This window comes from Trichosurus vulpecula, chromosome 3 (genome assembly GCF_011100635.1).
Source record: "Trichosurus vulpecula isolate mTriVul1 chromosome 3, mTriVul1.pri, whole genome shotgun sequence".
Taxonomy (NCBI): domain Eukaryota; kingdom Metazoa; phylum Chordata; class Mammalia; order Diprotodontia; family Phalangeridae; genus Trichosurus; species Trichosurus vulpecula.
This window is the reverse complement of record NC_050575.1, coordinates 198,998,045-199,017,385: the sequence shown is the minus strand read 5'-3', so window position 1 is coordinate 199,017,385 and position 19,341 is coordinate 198,998,045. Positions and strand designations below refer to the sequence as shown.

Sequence of the window (19,341 nt, the reverse complement as noted above, 5' to 3'; positions counted from 1 at the left end):
TGTATGTGTGTGTGTGTGTGAGAGAGAGAGAGTGTGTGTGGGTTCTCTGGAAGGGGGCGGGGCCGCACCTCCCCCAGCCTCTCCCTTGGGATAGGAGCTGGGGCGCACGGGATCGCCCCACGGCAGGACCCCCGAAAGGCGCATCTCTGGCTTTGTTCCCTTCCTTGGGTCGCGGGGCCAGTTCGTGGCGCTAGGATCGCGGGGAGCTTTTGGTGGTGCTGGCGGCTGCAGGGGGAGCAGGGGAAGCGGCGGCCCGGCATGCGCGGCTTGGGGCAGGCTGCCAGACGTGACGCAGCGTTGCTAAGGGCCGCCTTTATAAATAACCGGCGAGCGAGAAACTTTAGCAAGTCACAGCCGCGCACGGGACCCGGAGGGACCAGATGGTCCGGAGCAGCCACAGCCACAGCCACGGTAGCAGCGGCCAAAGCAGCTACAGCAGCCGCAGCAGCAGTGCTGAGCGCCGCAGAAGCCCACCGCAGCACGGTGTTCCGGACCCCGGCAGCAGTGACAGCAGAGCCCCTGGGGATCCCAGAACGCCTGGCTCAGCTTAAGCCTGAAAGCAGCCTCCGTCTCTGTGCCGGAGGATTGCAGCGGCCGGGGCAGAGGGGGGCCGCGAAAATCATCAAGCCAAGCCCCCTGCCCCAGCCTGCTCCCTTCTCCCTCCCCCCCCTTTCTCCCTCCCCCTCCCCCTTCCTCTCTCCCCCTTTGCTTTCATGCAACGCCTGGTGTCCTGGGACCCAACATGCCTCCCTTTGCAGCCTCCGGCCTTTAAATCCATGGAAGTGGCGAACTTCTACTACGAGGCGGACTGTTTAGCTCCTTTCAAGCTGCACCCGCCCCGGCCCGGGGGCCGTTCTATGAGCGAGCTCAGCATCGGCGACCACGAAAGAGCCATAGACTTCAGTCCCTACCTGGATCCGCTGGGCGCCCAGCAGCCTCAGCAGCCGCCGCCACCACCTCCCCCAGCAGCGGGGGGGAACTTCGAGCCGGCTCCTCCCGCCTCCTCCGCCGCCTCCGCCTCCTCCGCTCCCGCCTCCTCCGGCCACCCCCACGCGCACCCTCCTCATCCCCCCCACCACCACGATTTCCTTTCTGACCTCTTCGCGGACGACTACGCCAAAGGCAGCGGCTCCGTCTGCAAGAAGCCGCCAGGCCCAGACTACAGCTACCTGAGCTTGGGCCGGCTCGCTCAGCAGGGCGCGAGCAAAGGCAGCTTGCACCCTCCGGGCTGCTTCACCCCACTTCAGCCGCCGCCGCCACTGCCACCGCCGGGGGCAGGAGAGCTCAAGGCCGAACCCGGTTTCGAACCGGTGGCGGACTCGGTGTCTTGCAAAAGAAAAGAGGACTCGGCGACGGGGCCGGGCGGGGGCATGTCCGCCGGCTCGCCCTATGCCATGCGCTCCTACCTGGGCTACCAGTCAGTACCGAGCGGCAGTAGCGGCAACCTATCCACGTCGTCTTCCTCTAGTCCCCCCGGTACCCCGAACCCGACGGAGGGCAAGGCCGGAGGCTGCTACCCGGGCGGCCCGACCCCGCTGCCGGCCAAAAGCAAGGCCAAGAAGAGCGTGGACAAGCACAGCGACGAGTACAAGATCCGCCGGGAGCGCAACAACATCGCCGTGCGTAAGAGCCGCGACAAAGCCAAGATGCGCAACTTGGAAACGCAGCACAAAGTGCTGGAGCTGACTGCGGAGAACGAGCGACTGCAGAAGAAGGTAGAGCAGTTGTCCCGAGAGCTGAGCACACTTAGGAACTTGTTTAAACAGCTGCCCGAGCCCTTGCTGGCCTCCTCTGGACACTGTTAGCCCAGCGGCCCTCAGGGGGCCCCAGCCGCCGCCACCGCGGGGAGGCCTCTCGCCCAAACGGCCCGCTCCCCTCTAGGACACTTGGCCGGGGGGAACTTGGGGCGATCGTATCTGGCCACCGCTGACCGCCACATCTGGAGACTGCTAGCCTCAGGGCTGTTTGCTTCTAGTCCCGAGTGGGACAGACCTATCAGAAGGGAGAGAAAGGGCAGAGACTCGAAGATTTGTTGGGTGTTTGTGTGGGGAGAGGAGAATGGTAGGTTGTTTTCGAGACGGGCTGCCGGGGGTTGTTTTGGATTCTTGTTTGCGCGAGGGCCGGCGGCGGTGGCACCACCGACCCCCGCTGTACCCCAGTCCTCCCCGCCCCCACTCCCCGCCTTGACTCACCGTCACCCAAACAACCCCCTTGTCAGAGCCTTCACATATTCCTTTTCCCGTCAACCCCCGACGACGTTTGCAAAACTTCTGCACCTTGTCTGGTTGACGAATTGGCTTTCTTGTTGGTAATTTTATTATTTTATATATATATATATATTTTTTCCCACCAACCAAATGTTCAGATCGGGGATCTCTGCGAATTTATGGCATAGTGTTATTTAAAAAACCAGAAATTATGTATATGTATATATACACATGTATATATATATACATATATGTATATATACAACATATGTATATATATACACACACATATAGTTGAGCGAAGAAGGGGGGCGGCGGGCAGACAAACAGAAAGTGAGTGATGCAATCGTTAAACATGGCTGGGAACGACTGTGTACACAACTGATGTAACCACGTGTAACTGTCAGTCATGGATTGAGTAATCTGTTAAAGATGTTCCTACGTTTTTTTATTATAAAGAATAATCTATTTCTATAAGGAAAGAGGCATCTGTATATTTTGGGATCTCTGCATTTGAAGCATTAATAATGAACAATTTTAATAAACTTTTGCGTCTAGTAAAAGATCCTTGGGGGGGCAGTGGTTTGCTTTTTTGAATTTTTTTTCTTGAAAGTCTCCCTCACCTCATTCCTCCCCCTCCCTTTAAGGCCTTTGGGTTTAGGGGACTTTGAGATAGGTCTCGAGGAAGTGATTGGAGGCAGCTGTTTTCAAGGACAGAGCAAGCAGCTAGCTAGAGGCTGGGCTTTGAATGACTCAGCAGAATTATGGTAGGAGCCTGGGTGACCCACGGGGCTGTGTGGAATTGGTCTTGGGAGAGAAGGTCCCCTCCTCTGCAGGGGGTGCCTTCGTCCTCAGAGCTTCCTCATTCTGGGGGGATTTGTTGGGGAAGGAGGTGTAGAAGGAGAGAGCGACAGAGAGAGAGAATGGGGGATGGGATGGTGGAGGGGTGGGGAGGCTGGAAAGGGGCGGTGCTATCTAACCTGTGGTCCAATCACAAGACGAGACTGTGTTTGCTCCTCCAGCCACAGAATGGGGGGATAAGTAAGGAGCTTGTGGGTAAAGGGCAATTGACCGAGATTCCTATCCCATCGCCGACTCGAAAGGAGACTGGGGAGAGAGAAAAGTGGCAGCTTGGTTTTCTTTGCTGAATCACAGGGCTGACGCTAAACTCTTTCGACCAGAAGGGCCAGAGCCGAGAGGGGGAGGGGAAGCAGCAAGTTTTGCCCTGGGCTGAGTGTTCTGACATACTGAGCTAGAGCTGTGCCCGAAAGTGGGGAACAAACTTTTAAAAAGGATTTCAGAGAATCACATACATTAGAGCTGGCAGGAACCTGATCGATCATCCATCTAATCCAATGTCATTTTGGGGGAAGGGGGTCTGCCCCCTTCCTTATCCAACTAAGGCCCAGAGAAAAGTGATTACCAAGGTCACACTGCACCAGTGGCTGAGCCACTAGAATCCAGGTCCTTGGTTCCTAGTTTAATGCTACTTTAAGATTGCCTGTGTGTTGGAGGAGGGGACGGTCTGAGAAATTAGTGAAGTTGCTTGTTTATGGCATTGGTGTGAAAATGTGTTTACTTTGTGGGACCAGGAAGCCTAGGCCAGCTACAAAGTAGGGTAGGTGGGAGGAAGAAATAGCAGTCGTTTGCTAGAATAGCCCATGGTTTACCTTCCCCATCCCAGTTACCTCCTCTCTCCTCCCTTTTTCCTACTCCTTTTTAAAGGCCCAATCCAGGACTGAAGCACCCAGAAGGAAAATGAGGCTTTTGAAAGACTCTTTGTATTTTGTCTCCCCATGTCTAAATTCGGGCTTGTCTCCTTTAGGCACTGGGAGATCCAAAGTTTACTACGTAATCTATGGGTGTGGGTGACACCTGTTATAATAGGCTTACAGAATGTTAGAGAGCTGGAAGGGGCCTTGGAACATAGGACATAACATATTAGAGTTGAAAAGACTCTAATTGAGGTCACCTAGCCCAACCCTCTCATTCTATAAAGGAGAAAACTGAGATAGCCTCATTCTGATAGAAATTTGGAGTTGGATTTGGATTCAGTTTGGAACTGGATTCAGATCTCAGCTCTGCTACTTATTGGGTGATATTGAACAAATCACCTTCCATCTTGGGGCCTCAGTTTCCTCATTTGTAAGATAGAGGGTTGGGCTAGATTAGGGGTTCTTTAAAATTTTTTTTTTTGGTAACAGACCCTTTGGGCAGTCTGGTGAATTCTATGGTTCCCTTCTCTGAATAATTTTTAAATATATAAAATTAAATACAAAGGATTTTAAAGGAAGCCAGTTATCTTGAAATATAGCTATCAAAATATTAAAAAAAAAAACTAAACAGTTTCACAGACCCCAGATTAAGAATCCTTGGACTAGATGAACTCTAAGGACTCTTCCGGCACCATCTGACATTTTGTGATCCAGGCACCTCAGAGTGCCTTGGCTACACAGTCAGATAGCAAGTTGGTGGCAGTTTATTGGTAGCTGCTTAGAAAGCCAAAGAAGGAACTGGGCTGGTTCAAAGGAGCCAGCAATGTTTGAAGACAGAAATGTGTTCTGCCCTCACTCTTACCGGAGCTATAGTGCTTTTCATTCAAAGCCAATCTTCCAAGATACACTCATGGCTAATCAGGGCTCCCCCTGTAACGATGGTGGCATTGGACTTGAAGTCCTAAGATCCTAATTTAGATGTTGTCTCTGTTGCTTGTTAGCCGTGTGACTTTAGGCAACTCTCTCCCCCTCTCTTGGACTTAGTTTCCTCTTCTGAAAATGAGAGGGGTTGGTCTAGATCAAAGGTGTTAAAAGGTAGGGCCTCACAGAACTTATGACATTCCCAATTAGGTCCAGAACCAGGTTGAGATATAATTGGGAAATATTTAACAAAATAAATAAAAATACAACAAAACATAGGTGGTATTACATTTTAAACTAAGTTGATATGCAGCCCACAAGGGATCCTTATGTATGGATTAGTGGTGTCCATTTCTATTTGAGTTTGGGCTGCTAGATCATCAATATGGGCCCCTCTGATACCACATGATTCTAAGGCTTCTTCACCTTGGACCTCCTGAGCTATCAGCCAGCTCTAGCTCTGGAGAACTTCCAGTAATTCTCTGCTCATGCCTCCCGAGGCCCCTGTTGCCTCACTCTGCAAGCTAACAGCAAAATTACCGAGTGCTCCCGCTAAAACTTGCCACAGTGTATTGAAATGTTTTCCCTTCCTTTCTGTCCCCTGAATAGTTGCAGGCTTCAAACTTGCACACGTGGCCTGTATCTCCAGTCTGTTAATTCTTTCTTTCTAGGCCTAGCATTTGCAGAGCAGCAGAGAATGCTGTCAATTGATAAGCGTTTACTGAGCACCTTCTTACGTACCAGTCACTGTAGGAGGTACTAGCACAGAAACCAGAAAATCACAGGTCTTAGAATGGGAAGTGGCTTCAACAATCATCACTTCGTAGAATTATAGCTTTCATTTCTATGGCACTCTCTGGTTTACAGAGTTCTTTCCTTATAATAACTTTGTAAGTTTGAAGTTTAATTCAAATTGTAGTTGTTTAAAAGTACAGTTGAAAGTCTTGTTGCCCCATTTTACAGATGAAGAAAGTGAGGTTCAGAGGGAGTGAGATAAGTCCCTAGGTTCATAGATAGAGTTTGAAAGTTGGAAGGAGCATTAGAGAACATGCACAACCCTCTCATTTTACAGATCAGGCTACTGTTAGTAGAATAATCGAGACTTGAACCTCGGTCTCCTGATTCCTAGTCCAAAGCTTTTTTTTTTTTTTTAACTGTTTCACACACTGTGTTATATCTAGAAGGAACATTAGGAATCATTTAGTTCAGGAAAATAACTTCTTAAGTTGTATAGTCATTCACTGTTTACTAAAACTCACGCTAGAACCCAGGTCTCATGATTTCCCTTCCATCCTTCTCTCTATTAGTTTATGCTGCCTCTTAGAATATCCTGTGTCCCAGATGTCAGGGTACACCCGGTTTGGTTGTGTCTTTTAGACACACTATTGTTAGTCAGACATAAGCTCATTAAGTGATAGTGAATGTTCATAGAGATGGTTTGATAAGATGCCATGGTCCAAATATCTGACTCTATAAGAGATTCCAGAAACCCATGCTCCCAGGCCACTGGCAAAATACATCTTGTTCAAAAAGAAACTAGTGTTCTCTGCTAGTGCTAGTAAACACAAACTGACTTCCTATACTACTCAGGCACTACTACTACTACTACTACTACCTAACATTTATATAGCCCTTGTTATGTGCCTGGCACTGTGCTAAAGTCTTTATAATTATTATCTCATTTCATCCTTATAAATCCTGGGAGGTAGACACTATTATTAATCCCCTTTTTAGAGATGGGAAAACTGAGGCAAACAGAGGTTAAGTGACTTGCCTAGGGTCATATAGCAATTAAGTGTCTGAGCTGGATTTGAACCCAGATCTTTCTGACACCAGGCTCATTGTTCTATACCCTGCATTACCTCTATGCCTCACTAGGATATTTGGGCTAATTCCCTTGGGATTCTGGGCATCACATTTATCGCCATTTTACAAGTTCAAGACCAATGCTCCAGTTCTACTGATTCCCTCAAAAGTCAGTCTTCCAGTATGTTGTAACAGCGTAATCCTCAGTGCCTTTATCTATTAAACTAAGGAGTTGAATTAGATCTCTTAAGATTCCTTCTCACTCTGACATTCTACATCCTATATCCTAAGGGCCTTTGAACTTCTGACATTCTGTATTCTGGGATCCCTTCAAGCTATGTTATTTTATGTTCTAAGGTTCTTTGGCATATTCTACCATTTCATGGAATCATAGTCTCAGAGCCCGACTTCTCCTGACCAAGCATTCTCTCTATATCCTCCCTAGAAAGTGGTCATCCAGCCTTGCTTATGTGCCCCTCAAGGCAGCCAGTTCTGCTCTTGGACAGCTCTAAATGTTAGGAAATTTTTCCTTCTATCAGGGCCTAAATCTGCCTTTACAACTCCCACACATTGCTTCTAGCTCTGCCCTCTGAGACAGAGGGGAAAAAAAGTCTAATCCCTCCTCCAAGTGACAACTCTTTCCTTTCTAGCTCTGACATTTGATGTTCTATGTTCTAAGTTCCCTCTCAGCTCTGACATTCTATGAGCCAATTTCTAAATAGAGAATGGAGGTGGACCTATTTTAAGCACATATGTACACATGTAAAAATCTAGATTTACAAAGATGATAAACTGAGGGGTGATTTATTTGCTGAATAGAAGAGGATTCACTGTAGAATTCCTATAAATAGCAAGCTCTCCTAGGGTTCTTAAAATAGGAATTGACTTACATGTAGCTTTTCAGGAACACATTTATTATATAAAGCTAGGTACCAGAGTTACAAGCTCCTTCACAAATTTCCCATTTCTGGATGCATTTCATAATTTCTTTTCCCTTCCCTTCCCTTCCCTTCCCTTCCCTTCCCTTCCCTTCTTTCTTTCTTCCTTCCTGTATTCTCTTCCTTCCTTCCTTCCTCCCTTCCTTCTTTCCTTTCCTCCCTTCCTCCTTTCCTTTCCTCCCTTCCTCCTTTCCTTTCTTTCCTCCCTCCCTTCCTCTCTTAGTCTCTTTGTCTCTTTCTTTCTTTCTTTCTTTCTTCCTTCTCTCTCTCTCTCTCCTCTCTCTCTCTCCTCTCCTTCTCTCTCTCTCTTTCCCTCTTTCTCTTTCTTTCTCTCTTTCTTTCTCTCTTTCTCTTTCTTTCTCTTTCTTTCTTTCTCTCTTTTTTTCTTTCTCTCTCTCTTTCTCTCTTTCTTCCTTCCTTCCTTTTTCTCTTCCTTTCTTTCTTCCTTCCTTTCCTTCTTTCTTCCTTCCTTTCTTTTTTCTTCCTTTCTCCCTTCCTTCCTTTTTCTCTTCTTTCTTCTTTCTTCTTCTTTCTTTTTCTTTCTTTCTTTCTTTTCTTTCTTTCTTCTTTTTTCTTTCTTTCTTTCTTTCTTCTCTCTCTCTCTTCTCTCTCTCTCTTTTCTTTCTTTCTTTCTTTCTTTCTTTCTTTCTTTCTTTATTTCTTTCTTTCTTTCTTTCTTTCTTTCTTTCTTTCTTTCTTTCTCTCTCTCTCTCTCACATGCCCAATCCTCTGCTAATAGGCACAGAATACAGGTGGACCTGCTCTGTTTCCAACCTGAGCCCTCAGTAGACAGCCACCATATTGGTGCTGAACTTAGAGCAGCCCCCTGATTGACTAACTTACTGCACAGCTCCTGACTTCTGTTACTCTTCCACTGTGAGTTTCCCTCACAGCAGGTTTTACAAGTGTACCACCACATCTGACTAATTCATTGTTACTTTAAAAAGCAGGCCATTGAAATGGCCTTTATCTCATTCTGAGAACAGCTAGCAACTATCTAAAGGAGCTCCTGTGATGAATCCAGTAGCAAATATTGGAGTCAGCTTTGTGTAGGGGAAAAAGCCCTGAACTGGGAGTCAGAGAAACTGAGTCCTACTTCCAGTTTTGCCAGGAACTTGTGTGAACTTGGGCAAGTTACTTTCCTTCTATAAAATGAAGGGTTTGGACTAAATGGGTTCCAGATTCTTTTATAATTCTGAATATTCTAAGTACAGTGGCTCCTGGTCACCTCCAGGATTGAATAGAAAATCCTCTGTTTTGAATTCAAAGCCCTTCATAACTTACCCTGTCCCCCACTTTTTCAGTCTTCTTACCCTTTACTCTCCACCTTTCACCCACATACTCCTTGATCTGGTGACCCTTGTTGTTCCCAGATTCTGGGCATTTTCATTGGCTGCCCCTGTGCCTTACAATACTTCCCCTTTCAATCTCTCTTCCTGGCTTTCCTGGCTTCTTTCAAGTCTCAACTGAAATCCCACCTTCTACAGGAAGCCTTTCCTGATCCCTCTTAATGCGAATGGCTTCCTTCTCTTGATTATTTCCAATTTATCCTGTATACAGCTTGTTTGTACATGATTGTTTGATTTTTGTCTCTCCATTACACAGTGAGCTCCTTGAGAGTAGGGACTGACTTTGTCTTTCTTTATCTCCCCAGTACTTAGTATATGGCACACAGTAGGTGTTTAATAAATGTTTGTTGACTGACTAAAGTCCTTTCTAGCTATAACATTCTTTCACCCCCTTCCTGAATGTAATAATTTTATTAAATTGTAAGAGATATTCTTCCAAGTATGTCTCAAGAGAAAGTCGTTGCTTAACAAGTGTCCTAAGCCTTTCTCTTTTGTTTTTTCTTTTAAAGTTTTTATTAATATTTTCTGTTTCTTACATCACCATAGTTATGCTAGTTATCACTCCCTCTGCCTGTCCCCAAGAGCCATTAGTTATGACATTCTATGTTCTAAGGTCCCTTCCAATTCTGACAATTAAAAAATTGGCTGAGGCCAAAAAGGGGGGGTCTTCTGTTAGCTGGGTAGGACTTTTGAAAAGAAACCTCCTTGGGGGGCGGTATTTTAAAGATCTCCTTTCAGCTTTAATAGTCCATGTTCTAAAACTTCTTTCAGCTCTGATATTCTGTATTTTAAGGCCAGGTCTAAAAAGGCCCTTAGGAAATAAAATAACAGAGCCCGAAAGGATCTTGGAACATAGAATGTCAGAACTGGGAGAGCTCTTAGGACAGAATCCAGAATTCTAGACGTAAAAGGGGTCTTAGATATGTAGCTCAACTCGCTCATTTGTGAGATGAAATCACTGAGCACTGAATGTGAAATCTGTAGCTCTGAATTTCTATGATTCTGCTGAGACTTTCCTTTGTGCCTAGGCCTGTGGTAAGTGCTGCAGAAGTTGAGAGAAATGTGAAGGCCCAGCCCCAGCCCTCTAAGTGCATACACTCTGCCTGGGAAGATGAGATTCACACACACAGGAAAATTGGGGAACAGTCCCAGACAAGATAGAATCAATTGGCAGACCTGTGGTTTACACACTAGAATTGCAAAGGGAGAGAAGAGAGAGACTGGTGTTGGCCTCGTTCTTTTTCTGACTATGACACTAAAATGTTTTCTATCCAAGAGTCCTGCTCAGTTCACTACATCTTACTAAAGTAGTCTCCTTCAATTTACTTCATGTCTTCAATATCATCAGGTGCACTGAGACAAAACCTTGAGACCTGGGTTCTAATCCTATCTTTATTTTTTAAACATTTATTGTTATATTTTTAATTTATGGAATAAAACAAGCATTTCCATAACACAGCATAATAAAAAAAGACTTTCACATGAAACTGCAAATCTATTATGTACAATGTACTATTCCTTTTAAATATATTATAAAGTTATCATATAAATTTCTTTTTTTCCTTTTTTCTTCCACATCCCTCATAGGTGGCTACCATTAGACACAAATAGGTTTCTATATATATACATATATATAATATATAAATTATTCTATACATATATTTATCAATTCTTCAAGAAAATTAGAAGAATATGGAACATATTACTTATTGAATTTATGGATAGGAGGACAATTTACCAGTAAATAAGAGATAGAGAACAAAGTTAGGTGTAAAATGGATAATTTCGATTATATTAAATTATATTTGTGATATAGTGGAAAAAATGTGGGCAGAACATGGTGACATCTGAGCCTAAACCCTAGCTCTGTGGCTTACTCACTTTAGGGAAGCCACATTAGCTGAGTCTCAGTCTCCTTATCTATAAAATGGGGAGAATAAAACTTGTCCCACCAACCATACATGATTGTTGCAGAGAAAGTGTTTCGTTTTTGCTCTGAGGCTTTGCACACGTGGAGAGCTCTTATCTTGGTTGTGCAAATAAGGAAACAGATTCTCTTTTCAGCCTCAGTCAATTTTCTAATGACCCAAATTAGGGAGGTAAATGGGACCATGAAGTGTGAACTCCTTGGAAGCAAGGCATTGTGGACTAAAAGGGATGAAAATTAATTGTCTGATAGGGCCAACAAACTGAAGACTTCCAAATTTTTCTCAAGGGGGCCAGTTGGAGCTATATTTTCCTTTGCAAGGGTTTGCAACACATGCCTACCCTCTGTGTTGGGAGAAAAATATTTCTATTTACTGGCGTGACCATAAGAGAAGATAGATGAGGCCCTGGAAGAAGGCCAAGGTTTCTGTGAGGACAACTAACTCCCTGTAGAACTCACTTCCAAGCAGAATTGGCCCTTGACAAAATCATGGAGAATTTCAACTGGTTTGGGGGGCTTCCAGACTACCTCCCTTTCTGCTTCCTGTTCACTAAGGCCCCTGCCTCTCTTTTTAGTTTGTCTACATTCTTTACCCCCAAACCTGCTCTCAGAAAATAATTTCTCACTTATTTGTTAAGTCATTCATTTTTCTATTAATTAATTAATTAATTACTTTTTCAGTTAACAAAAATCAACTTTCCTTCTCCTCCCCCCCACTGAAAAAAAGAAAGAAAAACAATACACTTGTAACCAATATGCACAGTCAAGCAAAACAAATTCCCAGGTTGGCCATGTCCAACCATCACTCTCTGTCAGGAGATGGGTAGCATGTTTACTTCATTATCAGTCCTGTGAAATCATGGTTGATCCTTTTTGGTCAGAGTTCTTAAGCCTTTCAAAGTTGGTTGTTTTCACAGTGTTTTTGTTATTGTATATGTTATTTTCCTGGTGTTATCTCATTGATTTTTTATATCTTATATATTATTTATGTTATTATATCTTTATATTATATTATTTTATATTTATTTTATTTATATTTATATATTATATATTATTTATTACTCATTGATATTTTAGCATGAATGAGTTTCAAAGGGCTTAGAGCTGGGAAAAAACTCTTAAGGATCATCTGGTAGCTCTCACTTTGCAGATGAAGAAACTGAGGCTCAGAAAGATTGTGCCTTGTCTTAAATCAGATGGCAAGTAACCAGCAAAATTTAGTTTTGAATCCAGAACCTCTGACTTCATGGCTGATGCTCTTTCCACGACAACAGGCCGCTTCCGTGAGCTACCGTCTTCAGTCTTCCACAAGGATTTCTGTTTCCATCCTGATCTGTAAGTGTAACTAACATTTGTGGTAATTCATATTTGTCTGGCTACTTGATTTCAAGTCACTGACCCAGAAGGTATGCCTGCTGAGCCACAGTCAGTGACAATTGAAAGATTGTGCATGGATCAATAGGAGAGGTACCACAAGATTGGAGAAGGGCCAATGTCCCCATTTTCATTAAAGGAAAAAGGGCAGAATATGCAAACTATAGGCCAGGGAGCTTGACACTAATTCCTTGGAAAATTCTAGAATATATAACTAAAAAATTTTGGGTGAACATCTAGAAAGGGAAGGGGAAATTACAAAGAGCCAGCATGGCTTCATCAAGAGCTGGTCATTCCACACTAACCTCATTTTCTTTTTTTGCTAGGACTACTAGACTAATAGATAAGGGGAATTCTATAGATATAATTTACTGAGATTTTAGCAAAACCTCAATCAGTTTTTCGTAATATTCTTGTGGAGATGGTGGAAAGATATGGATTGTATGGATAACATGATCAGATGGATTCAAAATTAGTTGGATGGCCAGATTTAGAGTATTTGTTGATAGTTCAGTGTCAGCATGGCAGGAGATCTCCAGAGGAGCGCCCCAGGGATCTATGATTTGCCTTGTACTGCCTAACATTTTCATCAATGACTTGGATAAAGGCATAGATAGTATGCTCATCAAATTCAAAGATGACACAAAGCTGGGAAATACCGGTCACATGCTGGACGACAGAGTCCGAATCTCAAAGGACTTTTATAGGCTAGAGCATCAGTTTAATAAGATGAAATTTAATAGGGATAAATATAAAGCCTTGCATTAAGATATACAAAGTCAACTTCACAAACATAAGGTGGAGAAGATATGGAGAGATCATAGTTCAAACAAACAAACGAACAAAACCAAAGTCTGGGGATTTTAGTGGATCACAGGTCAGCATTGTGATGTGGCAGCCCCAAAAATATCAGCTAACATGATTTAGGACTGCATTCAGAGGGGTATAGCTTTCAGGAACGGAGAGGTGATAGTCCTCCATACTCTGAACTCATCAGAACTTTGGAGTCTTGTGTTCAGTCCTGGACACCACAGTTTAAGAAGGACATTGATAAATTGGAAAGCCTCCAGAGAAGGACAGCCAGCATGGTGAAGGATCTTGCATCCATGACATGTGAGGTTTGGTTGAAGAAACTGGTTGGCCTGGAGAAAATATGAATGGGGGTGGGGGAAAAGACACGATAGCTGTCTTCAAGTATTTGAAGCTGTCATGTGAGAGAAGGATTAGACTTGTTCTGTTTTGCCCCAAGGGGCAGAACCAGGCATGATGAGTGGAAATTCCAAACAGGCAATTTTAGGCTTGATGTCCAGAAAAACTTCTTAATAATTACAACTGTGCCAAAGTGGAATGGACTTTCTTAAGCGGTGGTAGGCTCACCACCATACGCCTCTTGGAGTTTTTCAAGCAGAGCTAGGATAGTGATTTGTTGAAAATATTATAGTGTGGATTTTTTAGTGTGTGGATCAGGCCAAATAGAAGTTTACATGTCTTCCAACTCTCAAATCCTGTGATTCTGGATTCATTTTTAAACGATGTTGCAAAGGTGTTTATTTCGGTTCAGGTAAATTAAACTAAACGCCCTTCCAGCTCTGAGGTTCTGGATCTAGAAATGAGATTATGCATTGCCTCTCCTGTCTTACCATTTGTCTACTCTGTCTGTGGGTCCTTCTGGTCTTGATTCCCTGCTGCCTTACAGTGAGGCCTCTGCTGAGCCCATTTTAGTTCTTACCCTGGCCATCTCATTCTCCCTTGGGCAGGTGTCCTGGAGGCTTCCCTGTTTTCCATAAAAGCATACACTTTCTGGAAACAGCTGTGGGCTAAGCTTTTCTACTTCACTGGTTTTCTTCCTTGCCTGCAGAAACATACCTGAGGCCCTCATTCCTCTATGTCAATGACCAGTTCTACCTCCCAATGTCCAGTCTTCCAGGCTCTCCTGAACTTTCTACCCTTCCAGATGAAGGAGAAAATCTATTAGGTCCAGCTAAGCCCTGCATTCTGACCTACATTCCAGTCTTAGCTCTTTCATTTACTAGGTTGGACAAATTTGGGCAAGTCGGCTACTCTCTCTGGACCGACCTCAGTTTCTTTGCTTGTAAAATCAGGGTTTTGGTGAGATAATCTCTAAGGTGTCTTCTAGCTCTGATACTCCTATAGCCCTGTCTATGAAGCAGTTGTAAAACCTATAATGGGAGTCATAAATGGAGCAGATGATGCGATATCATTCACTAGGAATGACAAAAGCCATTTGGATCCAATATTTGATAAGTTTGTCCATTGAACGAATCAATATTTGATCTATCAGTAAGTGATTATTAAGCGCCAGGTGCCAGGTACTATGTTAGGCACTAGAGATACAAAGACAAATATATATGTGTATGTGTGTGTTTATATATATGTGACATGTGTATGTATAAAAATACATATATATATATATATATATATACATACACACATACGTACATAAATATGCGTGTGTCTATCCCCTGCCTTTAATGTACTTACACTCTATTTAAGGGGAAAAACATGGCCATAGATAAATAAATACAAAATACATATGAAGTATTTTTGGGGGGAGCACTCACAGTTGGGGTGATCAGGAAAAGCCTTACGTAGGAGGTAGTACTCAAGCTGAGCCCTGACAGACTTTGAAAGTGGGAGTTGAAGAGAGAGTGAATTTAGGTTTGAGGGATAGCCTGTGTAAATGAGAGATGAGAGATGTTGTATATTTGGAATTGTGAATAGAATACTGTGTGCTTGGCCCAAGCTGAGGGAGAGAAAGGTCCATATAGGTCCATATGTGATCTGGGGTCCTTCCTAAGGAGCCTGTGTTTCACATAGCCGGGGCACCTGGGCCTTTCCAGGATCTTGTCCCTAGGCACCAGAAGGTGCAGCCACAGTGGACCAGTGAGAATGCTTATTCCCTTCCCTTTGCCAAGTAGCCCCATACCCCTACCTTTCTCCAGATACACCCTGTGACCTTCCTAGCCAGTTCTGTAGGGATAGAAATTAAAGGATGATGTGAACAGCCTGACTCCACAGTTCTAGTCAGCTGGGATTTCTGGAGTCATGAAGACTTTGAGGACCAAGCCTGATGACTTGATTTTTATAGCTGGGTCACAGGGTCACTGAAGCCTTCTGGAGACACACAGAGGGCAGCACTTAGCTTTGGCAGGACAGCTGGATGGGGGCAGGGTGAACAGAGGGGCTTCCCTAATGAGAAGAGCCTGGGTCTGACGATCAGGAAACCTCAGTTCTATCACTAATTCTCTGTGTGAGTTCAGGTAAGTTACTCTTTCTGGTCCTTAATATCTCCATAAAATGAGGCGAATGGACTAGAAGGTCTCTAGGGACACTTCCAGCTCTGACATTCAATGAATCCACCCACAGCCGGGACAGGATTTTCCAGGCGCATTCAATTATAACAATGTCTGATATTTCCTCACAACTCTGTAAGGTAGGAAGTTCAAGTATTACTATCCCATTTTACAAGTGAGGAAATTGAGACTTGGGGAGGTTAAATAACTTACCCAAGGTAACATGGCTAGTAAGTCAGATCCAGTTCTTCTGGCTCCTAGTCCAGGATTCATTCCATTGTACCTCACCCTTCTACTAGGTCTTCCCTCTCCCCTAGCTGGGGGGCAAGAGAAGGCTTCCTGAATTGGTTCCATGAAAGGGCTTTGAGATCATCTTGTTGCACCTCTCCCCATTCCCACACCTGATGCTTATTTGAGCTCATGCAGTGTCCTGAAATCCTCCTGTTTTCTTAGAGCAAGACTTAACTCTTCATGAATACAGCTACTTGCTTATATGACTTTGGGCAAGTCACTTCTTTCTAGGCCTCAACCATTCTTCTGAAAAAGATTGATATAAATTGATCATGCTGCCCGGGTGTAGGTTGGTAAGTGTTCCACAAGGACCCCTCCACCCCATCCCCAAAGTGTATGTGACACTTCTAAGTTTAATTTGCATGACTAACATTTTCTCCAGCACTTTCTTAAGTCTAGACAATCAACAAAACAATAAATCAAGTCTTAATTTGTGGCTTTCTGAGGAGTAAATGCTTACACTGAAAATTTAACAATCAGCTCTTGGAGAGCCAGTCTGATCTGGCTCCAGTACAGTTACCGTTGGTGATTGTCATGTATATAGCATTGTTTTAAGGTTTGCAAAGCGCTTTACAACTGTGATCTCATTTGAGTTTCACAGTTATCTCCTTGGAGGCCCACCCCTTGGTAGGCAGTGCCAGAAGGCAGCTAGTTGGCACAGTGGATAGACCCTGGAGCCTGGAGTGAGCTAGACTTGAGTTCAAATCTGGCTTTAGATACCTAGTAGCTGTGTGACCCTGGGCAAGTGACTTAACTGCTGTTTGCCTCAGTTTTCTCATGTATCAAATGGGGATGATGATAATAGCACCTACCTCCCAGAGTTGCTGTAAGGATCAAATGGGAGAATATTTATAAAATTGAGCATATAGCATGAGCTGTATAAATACTTATTCCCTTTTCTCCCTAACCCCCACCCCCCTCCATTTTACAGATGGAGACTAAAACTCAGAGAACAGTGCCTGCCCATGGGTCCAACAGTAAATGACAGAAGAGGAATTCAGACCCAGCTCTTCTTGTCTCATCTCAAAGTTTAGCATCCTGTCCACTCCATTGCTCCTGCGGTCATGTGATCTTTTTTCCCCAACCAGAGGGTAAGCTCCTTGGGGGCCTGGACCAAATGTCCACCTCTGGGCTGACCCATGATTGTGCAGGCCCCACAAATCCCACCTTGTGTTCTTCCCCCACAACAAGTTTATGAAGGCAAAACCAGGTCACAAAGGAAAAATTAATAACAATTGAAACAGCTTTAATTTCCATAGCGCTTCAGGTTTATAAAGGGCTTTCCCCACAGTATCTCTGGCAAGAGGGGTGGGAAAGTGAAATTTTAGAGGTGGGGGCTTTTGTAGCTCCAGGTGCCCCTGAGCAGGGCTGGAAATCCATCCCACCCCTGCCTTTCTCATGATTGATTATGATAAAAATTCTTTATTTCCTCCCCACATCCCAGTGAGGGGGATGGTACAGTAATAGGTAGTCAAAGAAGCACAAGTCTGAAGACTTGAATTAAAATCTTAGTTCTAGCACTTACTGGCTGTGAGACAGTGGCCAAGTCTGTTAACTTCTCTAAACATCAAATTCCCCATTTGTAAAAATGGAGGGGTAATAATACTTGCAATGCCTACCTCATGTAGTGGAAGGGGGTGGAGTAGGTGAGGGAAGCGCTTTGTAAATCTTAATGTGCTATGGATGAGTTATTTTTGTCATTACTATCCCCATCTTACAGATAAGGAAGCTAGAGTTTAGTCAATCAGTCAGTCAATAAGCATTTGTTAAGCACTATGTGCCACATATTGTGCTGAGTGTATGAGGCTACACAAAACCTGAGTGCTAAAACTAGCTGGGATCATAGGGTTTAGAACTGGAAGGAACCTAGAGATCACAGAATCCAACCTTCTCTTTCTACAGATGAGGAAACAGACTCAGAAAAAGGGAAGTGACTTGGCTAAGACAATACAGATGATCAGTGGCAGAGATTCAACTTAGGTTCTCTGGCTCCAAGTACAGGACTCTTCCCATTGGGGAAGGAGGGAGAGAAACAGAGAGACAGACAGAGACAGAGAGAGACACAGACAGACAGACAGAAGAGAGAGGCAGAGACAGACAGAGAGAAAGACACACACACACACACACACACACACACAGAAGAGAGAGAGAGACAGAGAGAGAGAGAGAGATTCACATAAACAGAGGAATGGAAGAAGTCACAGGCTAAAGGAATACGATTAAACCAGATGGAAACATCACCAAATGTGAACCAGAGAAGTATGAATTAGATAAGGGCTCTTTCTAAAATGGCAAATAGGATTGTATTAGTTGCTTATGAAAACATGTTTGCGAATGTTTGTAATCACCGTAGCTGACTTTATACACAACTTTAAGGTTCATAAAGCACTTTGCATTTAGGAGGTCAGCCAATCCTCACAACAACCCTGTAAGCCAGGTACTACAGGTATTTTTTTGCCCATTTTGTGAAAGAAGAGACTATAACTCAGAGAGGTTAAGTAAATTCCCCATGGTGAATGTGAGAGGTCAAATGTCAACCCTACTTGCTATTACACCACACTGCTTTAATAATAGCAACAACTCACTTTGTGTAGTGAATAGTGAGGAACTAGATGACCTCCGAGGTCCCTCCCACCTCTGAGCTTCTGGAACTCTACTCACCATTTCATCTACCCACAAAGGGGCCTGCTCTTGGCAATATTCTGGTGACCCAGTTGCTGGAAGTGTTTGAAACTAATCAAATAATATTTCTTAAGAAAAAAGACAACAATATTGTTTTTCCTAATTTTTTCCCCTTCTTTCCTAAATCAGATTAGCCTCTGCTAGTGAGCCTGAATTGGTCAAATTTGGAATCATAAGACCTGAGTTCAAATATTGCCTCTGCTACATGTGTGGGCAAGTCCTTTCCTTTCACTGGATGTCATCTGTAAAAGGCGGGATTTGGATTAAATGATCTTGAACTTACCTTCCAGTTTTAAATCATATGTTTCTATGACATAAGTTCAGGAGTTTAAGCAAGAGGGAGGAAGAGAGTAGCTATCCTTCTCTTACATGATTTGTTTCTGTGGTGGATTAGAATCCAGGTAAGCAGCAGCATAGGGTAGAGGAGAGAGCGCTCAGCAGGAAACTAGCCTCTCATCCCAGCGTTGCCATTAACTTACTGTGTGACGCTGGTCAAGGCAAATTCCCTGTCATAAGTCTCAGGTCCTTATCTGTAACACTAAGGATTCAAACATTAAAGAGAGGAATTGGGAAGGACAATCACTGAGGACCCATATAATTATAGTATTTTGTATTCTATGTTTTACAACTTCTTCCATCTTTGACATTCTGTGTTGTATGTTCTAAGGTTCTTCTTAGTGCTAAGGCAGGGAGGAATTCTTAACCTTTTTTTGTATCATGGACCCCTCTGGCAGTCTGGTGAAGCCTATGAACCCCTCCTCAGAATAATGTTTGTAAATGCGTAAAAAATACAAAGACTTACTAAGGAAGTCAATTA

The 19,341-nt window shown here is 43.8% G+C and overlaps 1 protein-coding gene across 1 annotated transcript; it reads left to right on the top strand.

Moving 5' to 3' along the window:
• Positions 1 to 351: 351 nt before the first annotated feature.
• On the top strand, positions 352 to 2,772 carry CEBPB (CCAAT enhancer binding protein beta). Its single transcript, XM_036752786.1, has one exon. The coding sequence runs from the start codon at positions 714 to 716 to the stop codon at positions 1,803 to 1,805; it is 1,092 nt and encodes a 363-aa protein (XP_036608681.1). The 5' UTR covers positions 352 to 713; the 3' UTR covers positions 1,806 to 2,772.
• Positions 2,773 to 19,341: the final 16,569 nt, after the last annotated feature.

Coding starts and splice junctions, on each gene's coding strand:
- CEBPB (XM_036752786.1), top strand. CDS start 714: ATGCAACGCCTGGTGTCCTGGGACCCAACATGCCTCCCTTTGCAGCCT.